This window comes from Elgaria multicarinata, chromosome 1 (genome assembly GCF_023053635.1).
Source record: "Elgaria multicarinata webbii isolate HBS135686 ecotype San Diego chromosome 1, rElgMul1.1.pri, whole genome shotgun sequence".
Taxonomy (NCBI): domain Eukaryota; kingdom Metazoa; phylum Chordata; class Lepidosauria; order Squamata; family Anguidae; genus Elgaria; species Elgaria multicarinata.
In genome coordinates this window covers 89,569,616-89,579,086 of record NC_086171.1, presented here as the reverse complement: position 1 = coordinate 89,579,086, position 9,471 = coordinate 89,569,616, and the positions used below count along the sequence as shown (strand labels likewise).

General features: G+C 41.0%; 1 protein-coding gene across 1 annotated transcript; it reads right to left on the bottom strand.

Annotated features, from left to right (window-relative positions):
* Positions 1 to 294: 294 nt before the first annotated feature.
* Positions 295 to 7,821, bottom strand: LOC134398751 (interleukin-8-like). The gene is made up of 4 exons (XM_063126277.1): positions 7,596 to 7,821; positions 2,806 to 2,932; positions 2,615 to 2,704; positions 295 to 1,761 (listed from the first exon to the last, which is right to left on the bottom strand). Exons 1-4 carry the CDS (start codon positions 7,819 to 7,821, stop codon positions 1,743 to 1,745), a joined length of 462 nt encoding a protein of 153 aa, XP_062982347.1. The 3' UTR covers positions 295 to 1,742.
* Positions 7,822 to 9,471: the final 1,650 nt, after the last annotated feature.

The following is a 9,471-nucleotide window of genomic DNA, read 5'->3' as shown; positions in this document are numbered from 1 at the left end:
TTAAGGTGTCTTCTGAATGGGGCATTGTTTTATATAGGCTGCAGTTTCTGTTTAAAATTCATTTTAACTTGTCTTTGATATAATCAAACACTACCTTGAGGGTCCACTTGGGCCCAAAGGCAGCATATTAATTGAACAATAAAAGCATGTTCATATTCAGCATTTTTAGTTAGTCACCAGAAATCAACCCCTGCCCTCCCAAAGACAGCCATAGTTCAGTGTACTAAGGTTAGAAAAATATTTTATTTTTGTTTATGCTGTGCAACACTCCACTGTTAAACAGATGAGATTTTTTTGTAATCCAAAAGCATCAGCAAAACTGCTTGTTCTGTAAAAACAACATGATAGTATGCCATACAACGAAGATAAAAATATATACCTGAGTAGATTTAGAGCATTGCTCTTCTTAAGGTTTGACTATATATAGCAGTTAAGTAAACTTTCCAATTTAATACATCCATCAAGCAGTCTATGTTCATTCTATAAACTTGCGCCAGGTTTTCAACAATGACATCAGTGAATTCTAAATGGCAGTGCTCTTGTGCAGCTCCCATTCATTTGAATGAGACTTGCACAGGAGAACTCTCCCAAATGCAGCAGATATCTGAATTGCAGCCTCACCACTGGACACTTCTGCTCAGGCAATACACAGAAGTATGAGTATAGCCTTCTACCTATTCCTAGTCAATGGGGCCTTTTACCTACTGCATTCCAGCCTCTAGTTGCTCACTTCATGGGCCTTTCCTGGCCCTAACCGTTGACTCAATCCTTTTATCTACTTGGATCTTGACAAGAGGCTTTCTTGGGCATAATCGATCAAGAAGTTCTCCTGCACAAGCCCCAGCGAAGAGAACAGGACCCACCCAACCTCTTCTATTTGTTTCAGTTAGGACTGCACAGGAGAACTTCTTGTTGAATTGCATTTATTTACTAAGCATTTAGTAAATAAATCCTTGGCGTTTATTTACTAAGGACGCAATTCCCCTTTAAAAGGAAGCCTCTGAACTTGGGAGGCTTCAAAATATTCAACGCAGGGCAATAGGAGTGACAGAAATATTTTTTGCCTCTCAATCCTTTTCTTTCTTTTTCCTTTAGATGTATTTCTGAGCCCGTCTAGAGGAGGCGCACTGCTGAGGATCGGGCTGGAGGAGCGATAGGATTTCTTATAACTTGGCCTCTCCCCTCCCCTCCCCTGGGAATGCCCTCCCCCTTTCTAATCTCTCCAAGGCCCTCCAAGGCTGCTTTTGCAACCTCTTTCCACAACTCCTGTGAGTAGACGGGGGGAAAGTCAGATTTTGGAGTCTCCCTCCTGAAATCGTAGCAGTGTCTAAGTCTTCAGAGGTGGGCATAAGGACTCTGAAAAATACTATGGTCCCTGGAACGCTCTCCTCAAGTAAATACTCTCCTCAAGTATTTATATCTTACTCTTCCACTGTAAAAATAATGCTCAGAACGGTTCACAATATATTAACAATAACACACACACACGGCATCCCATTGTACATCTATGAGGAATATAAATGCAACAACAATAATAATAATTAATTTCACAGAGCACATAACAGTGGCATTTAGCATACTGAATTGATCATATACAGAGGTAGTGAACTTCAGTAATAAATATGAGTGAAAAGGAGCAGGTCATTAATTGAAGAGTTGTTTTTAAGATCCTCAAAAGCAGAATTCACTTCTAGAACATAGTTTCTTCTGCTACAGCTCCACACCCATTTCCAAAGCTTCCTTCACAGCCTTCTGGTGTTTCTGGAAAGGGCAGATGAGAACACATATACAAAGGAAAGCATGAGAAACTGCAATGCATGAAGCTGCAAATGGTTATTTATTGTCTTATCTACATCTGAGTTTCTCTCCCATGCGTTTCATGCTCCCAACCATAGGTGTACTCCATGAGCTGCATGTTGTCTACCCCTAATTAAAAGGACTAATGCATTAATTGTGAATTGATCTCTTGGGATCCATAGAAGCTTTTTTGCTATTAATTCCTGCCAACTAACATTGTATTTATTGACTTACATCTATTGATATTGGGGCTCTTGACACAAGCAAAATAAGGCATGCTTGTGACTCATGGATGCTATGGGTCCTTTTGATGGTGACATCAACCTCCTGTACATCTCCTGTGCTTTCCCCCAGTAATCCTGTTCTAAAAAAACCCAGGTTATCTCAATTCCTCTGAAATATCATGGGGTTTCCTACCATGTGCAACCAAAGTTACACTACAAAGCACCCACTAGAGGAGAGGAAGTTTTCAATTATAGACCACATGGTCGCCCCTCTCTGCCCATGTAATACAGCCCATTACAACTGCACAAGAGAAGCAGGAAGCAAAGCCCGGGTAAGACAACGTGATTTCCATTAATCTAAAGAAGCCCATTAATAAAATAATTAAGTGTTATTAATGGGCATATATCACCCATAGTGCAATAGAATAAGACCATACACATTATTTGCAATAGAAAACAAAGCTACAATGCTATATCTGCTTAAAACTTATTTACGTTAGTAAGATTTAACTGTGCACAGAACTACAGCCCATGTGATATTAGAAACTGCTCTTCTTATGCAGCACCTCTCAAAACAGTTTTTAAAGAAGTACCTGCTTTTCAGAAGCTCGTTTTTAAGAAACATGTTGAGCCATTTTGTTGTGGGATCCAAGCAGACCACGCTCTTATTTTTCAAGGTGCCTCTGTATAAGAGCAGGAAGAGCAAAGAAAGTAGCTGGATGAGTGCAGCTTTCACATAACTCATGGTGGCAAGAAAGGAGCCGGACAGGTTCAAGACACTTACATAACTTCAGAAACAGCACAGTGAGGTCCCTCATAGATGAATTTTACCGATGCAACGAGCTTTTGTGGGATTTTCACAAACTTCTTTTTGATGCACTGGCAGCGCAGCTCCCCAGTCAAGGGGACACCTGTGCAGGAGAAAATAGGGACTTGCAGTGCAATCCTATGGATATTTATTCAGAAGTAAGCCTCACTGTGTTAAATAAGGCATACTCCCAAGTAAACATGCATGGGTCAACCACAATGAATATTTAATCCCACCCACCCCTCTCCCAAGACATAAATGCTTTTTATTTCATTATAAAAAACACAAAACATTGCCTCATAGCTTAAGAGGGTGAATTATTTCACAACACAATGCATACTTCTATGAAATCAGTCGCAGTGCAGCACTGTCATGGTTTCCAACTGCTTGTCTCCCTTGGGATGTCTGATGTTCCAATACATGACAACCTTCTCCCAATGTTTAACCACTACTTAGGCCTTCTCCGGTCTCTTGAGTGTCGTTAATTTAAAAATAATTACAAACCAAACATTGTGACAACACTCCCCTCTTGCAGGGATTCTTCAGCTCTTCACTGTTGCCTTATTGGCATCTAAGCTCCATGTGGCTAACCAAACATTTCTTTTCGTTCCTAATTGACCTTCCAAAAGAATTTTGTAAAAATGTTTGGAGTGTCAGAAAGACACTCATTGCATGAATCATTTCTTTTGATTTGATGCAGAAATTCTTAATCATTTTACTTCCCCACCAAATATGAAGACATTCTTCATTAATAACAATACATGACACAATAAGCCATGATAGGTTAATTAAGCCAAAATGGCTTAAGTAACTGATCATGTGTTATTGTGTTGTCCAAACCCAGTCAGTGCCTAAATTGGTGGGGCTTGAAGCTGTAGGATACATTTCCCCAACAGCTGATTGATTGACTGCATTTATAACCCACCTTTTTTCCTCCAAGGAACTCAAGGCGGCATACACAATCCTCCTCCATTTCTATCCTCACAACAATAACCCTGTGGGGTAGGTTGGGCTGAGAATCTGTGACTGGTCCAAAGTCACCCCGTGAGCTTCCATGGCTGAGTGGGGTTTAGAACCTGGATCTCCCAACTCCCAGTCCAACTCTAGCCACTACACCACACTGGCTAATAAGTTTGGTGACATCTTACTCTCAACAAAACTAAGAGTGTACCAGTTTGAGTATTTTTAAGCCTATATTTAGCCTTTTCTCAAAGGCTACAGTTCCACTCCTACGGTTGAAGCTAACCCAGGTCTCTCTGCCCAGGAACATATTTCTATACCAGGACTCATCTCTAAACCAAACAAAAATGCATTGCTAAGCATGTACAAAGTGAATTTCTTACATTCTCATATTACCTCTTATATGAGAATTTAAATAATCTTATAATGATTTAAGAGAGAATCATTATAAAATAGTTCATCAACAGTATTTAACACCAGCAGGGTTCTATGGGTTCTGTAAACTATGAATAGACATTTGTTGCAGGGGTTCTCCATTAAATGCAGGTTTTTATCAGATCTGGTGAAATTGGCTGTGATATTTTGGAAAAAGGTTGATTATATGGCTGAATGGGGTTTTGACTACACAATACTTTTAGCCCTCTTAAAATGCTATTAGGTTACAGTAAAGACCAGACATTATTAATGGGTCTGGAATCTTTAAACTGTGGCAAAAATTACTGTAGCTACTTCATGGAGAGAAAAAATTAGGCACCTCCATTGAAATTATGGTTATTTAAAATATGGAATATTGCAAACTTGATAAAGATTACTGAATAAAATGTTACCTTGAAAGATGGGAACAAAAAGCTAAGATTTTTTAAATATTAATTTGGTATCATTTATACGAATTATGAAAGGTAAATGTGGATATCAATACGTAATGAGCTTGGGTCTGTTTTTTGGCTCATGGTTTTTAAAGTCGTTACGGTGGTTTTAAATGTATGTGTATATTGCATGATTTTGTGGTTTTTAATTTTTGTATATTGTTTTTAAGTGTTTTTATCTTATGTGAACTGCCCAGAGAGCTTTGGTTATGGGGTGGTATACAAATGCAATAAATAAATAAATAAATAAAGTATAAATCAATACAAATTATTTGAGATGGACTAATTTAGTTAAAATAAGGATACTTTTAAAAACAGTATGTGGGTTTGTGATTAAGAATACAGATAGGATTCCTAAGAAGATATGATTTTATTATTCACTTTAACATGTTACATATATGTTTAATGTTTAATATTAAATATTGTATTATATTGGTGTAGGCTCAAATTGTATATTAAATCTCTTTTCTTTAAAAGTAATTTTTTTTCACTGCTGCACAACCTCAGCCAGTCTATACAGAGTTGAAAGTAGAAGGTAGAATTTTCTTGTTTCCATTAAGGCATGAAATTAGGTATTAATTTAATTGAAATTTTAGGCATTAGCTTCTGCCCTACTCCCTGCACTCAGCACACAAATAGCAGTACATAATGTATTTGTTTTATTTAGTATCCAGGAGCGTGCTACGTTCTGTAGATGTTCTGCAAAAAGCACCAGAAAGATAAATGCACAACTATAGAAACTGAGCACCACACAGAAGGGCTCCATCAAGCTCAACACACACGTATGTTTTTGTTGATGTAATTGCTCCTGAGGAGCGTGCTGAGGGAGTGGCCACTTCTACACCTACTCAGGTAATTTTATTCCTGGCAGTTACCAGGTTTACCATCGGATAACATGAACCTCAGAGTGGAGTTCAAAATTAAATGTGCTAAATATTATAATCACCCTCCAGCCAAAGTTAGGCAGTTATAAAGTTCAGCTGCTATTGATCTTAAGTAGCAGGTGAAGACCTTTTTATTCTCCCAGCATTTTAACAGTCTATAAATATATTTTAACTTGGTGTTTTAAATTTGCATTGCTGCTCTTTTTATCTGGTTGAGCTTTTATATTGTATTTTATATTATGGTTTTATACTGTTGTTTTATACTTTGAATGGTTTTAATTTTTGTGAACCACCCAGAGACCTCCGGCTATTGGGCAGTATAGAAATGTAATAAATAAATAAATAAATAAATAAATAATACTTATTATAGCCTGGTGGCTCCGATTACAGTGGGGCTGTGAATTCATCCTAGGTTTCGATCAGTGCCAGTCAGAATGCTAAAGGAGCTATCCAGGGTGCTGAATCCTTTCTCCAAAATAGCCACCACCTACAGCTAGATCAAGCCCCATATTAAGATCTTAGGTGCTTAATTCTTAGTAATTTTGGAGATTCCCACCTATCCGTGATTTTGCCCAGCTTTGATCACAAGGAATGAAAACTGAAAGCTGTTCGGAATCTCCCCATCATTTATTTATTTATTTATTGCATTTCTATACCGTACCAATAGCCGAAGCTCTCTGGGCGGTTTACAAAATTAAGACAATTCAAGTATAAAACAACAGTATAAAACCATAATATAAAATACAATATAAAAGCACAACCAAGATTAAAAACAGCAGCAATGCAAAAATACAAATTTAAAATACAAATTTAAAACAGCAAGTTCAAATTAATTTATAGACTGTTAAAATACTGGGAGAATAAAAAGGTCCTCACCTGCTACTTAAGATCAATAGCAGCTGAACTTTATAACTGCCTAACTTTGGCTGGAGGGTGATTATAATATTTAGCTCATTTCATTTTGCAAAGATTACTGCAGACGCTGACTGCAGCCAGGAAATCAGAAGACACTTACTTCTTGGGAGGAGAGCAATGACAAATCTTGATAAAATAGTTAAGAGCAGAGACACCACACTGACAACAAAGGTCCGCATAGTTAAAGCAATGGTATTCCCCGTAGTAACCTATGGCTGCGAGAGCTGGACCATAAGGAAAGCTGAGCGAAGGAAGATAGATGCTTTTGAACTGTGGCGTTGGAGGAAAATTCTGAGACTGCAAGAAGATCAAACCAGTCCATACTCCAGGAAATAAAGCCAGACTGCTCACTTGAGGGAATGGTATTAAAGGCAAGACTGAAGTACTTTGGCCACATAATGAGAAGACAGGATACCCTGGAGAAGAGGCTGATGCTAGGGAAAGTGGAAGGCAAAAGGAAGAGGGGCTGACCAAGGGCAAGATGGATGGATGATATTCTGGAGGGGACAGACTTGACCTTGGGGGAGCTAGGGGTGGCGACAGCCGACAGAAAGCTCTGGTGTGGGCTGGTCCATGAAGTCACGAAGAGTCGGAAGCGACTGAACGAATAAACAACGTTTTTTTTTAACGGTTTTTAATGCTTTATGTGTGTATGTTCTATGTTTTAGAATTTTAAATTTTGTATACTTGTTTTTATCTCAATTTCTGTAAACTGCCCAGAGAGCCCTGGCTATGGGAGCGGTATATAAGCGCAATAAATAAATAAATACCGGGAGAATAAAAAGGTCTTCACCTGGCGTCTAAGAGAATATAATGTAGGTGCCAAGTGAACCTCCTTAGAGAGCACATTCCACAGCCGGGGGTGTCACAGCAGAGAAGGCCCTGCTCCCGTTCAAGTGAGTCCATGTGCGCGGGGAGGGGGGGGCACAAGAATCCTGCCGCCCCGAGCCTCCCTGCATACAAAGCATGTGTGAACGGCCTCGGCACCCCTCCTTAGCAGCCCCGCATACAAACCCACCCACCCCCGACGGACGGGAGCAGGGGAGGCTGCTTTCCTCCGCCGCCTCCTGCGGAGCGGAGCGGGGCGAGGGCGCAGCCGCCCCTCCTTCCAGCCCTCCGCCGCCCACCTCGGGGCGCTTACCTTGACTGAGCAAAGCGCTGCCGGCGAGCAGCAGGGCGAGCAGGGCGACCACGCGGCGCGGGCTCATGTTGCGAGCGTCGGCCCGGGCGCGCTCTGAGCGCCTCGCTGCCTCCGAGAGCGTTTTATCCGGCCCAAGGGCGTGGGCGGCGCGGCGGGCCAAGCCACCCCGCGGAAGAGCCGCGGCGCGCGGGGAGGTGGCGGAAGCCCAGGAAAGGACGCCGCCCATGCCCTTGGCCGACACCCTGGGGCGGGGTCCCTGCGCAAGGAGGCGGCGGGCAACTCGCGAGGCCTTTTCGGCCGCGACGCTGCTGCTGCTGCTGCAGCTGCTGCCCCCCCCCCCTCCTCCGCCGCCTCTTTGCCCCGCGCCTAGCATCCGTCCATGATGCCAGCCGGTAAGTCCGCGGCTGCTTTGGCAGCTAGATGGCGCCTTGCGATCAGTGGAGGCTGGTGACTCCGTTTTCGATGGGGGCTATGAATCCGTTCTGGGTTTCAGCCGCACAAGTATTGCCTTCCTTTCTCAGACAGAATTGCCAATTGCTGCTACTAGGAATATAAAAACGTTTGAATGAGAGGTGACAGGATACAAAGGAGTTACAAATGGTTTGAGTTCAGATTTATATAAGTGAATACTGACTCTGGAAATTGGTACAAAGGATCCACTTAGGATGGTCTGGGAAACTGATCTAGGAATCCAAATTGAGGGAAAAGATTAGAATGCTTTGTGGGTTAGATGTCCATTTAATACAGTATCATGTAGAAACAGGGAACTAATGTTAAAATTGATATATAGATTGTGTCTGACACCAAGAAAAATATCAATGATGAGCCCAGGGACAGCCCCAGAATGTTGGAGGGGTTGCTGAGGAGTCGGGACATATATACATATGTGGTGGTCATTCCCAAAGGTGAATATTTTCTGGAATAAAGTATTCCAGGAGATTAGTTCAATAACTGGAAAATGGGTTCACCCATCCTCTCACCTAACACTGTTAAACTTATATAAAGGATTGGATATTAAGCCACCTACTACTGATGCCAAGATGGCTGATTGCCATGCACTGGGAGGATGGCAAAGGGCTTCATTTTGATAATTGGTATCAAAGGGTTTGGAAGATTGCTCTTTTAGAAAAAATGACAGGAAAAAATGCGGAAAGTGCAAGGACAATTAAGCAAAGATAAATTTGAGAGGGTATGGAGGAAGTTTATTGACGGTGAACAAAGAAGAGGGGAGAACACCCCCATTGATATATACAAACATTTGGAGTGGATAGGAGGATGGTAATACTAGAAAATTAACTTCCAATCCAGGCAGAAACTTGTAATTTGTATCTGAATTGATATAGAATTTCATATAAATGATGTAACACTTGATTTATATAACTAGAACTACCATAAATAAAACACTTTTAAAAAACCCAACAACAACAAAAAGCAAAGTTCTCACCAACAAAGGAACACATGGGGGAGATTGTCCATTCATTGTTCTTCCCGGGGACTCTGGAACGCTGGTCTCCCCTCCTCATCTTAATATTTGTACATTGTCCTTGCCTTTGATGAATTGGAATGAATTTGGAATTCTTGCAACATCCACGACCATCTCTGCAACACAGTGAATCTTCTTCTCTACATGTAAGGTCTCAGTTTGTTCAGTGCCCAAACAATTGCCAAACATTATTTTTGGATAGATGAATAATTTCTCTCTCTGCTGGTCAGCTTTCTGCTCAAAAAGGCAATAGGATGTTTAGTCCCATTCCTCTCTTGTAGTATCACAGCTCCAACTCCAGTCTCAGACATGTCAGCTGCCACAAAGAAGAGCTGGTTGAAGTCAGGAGCAATTAAAATTGGACTTTTGCATAAAGCCTCCTTTAGCCCTTCA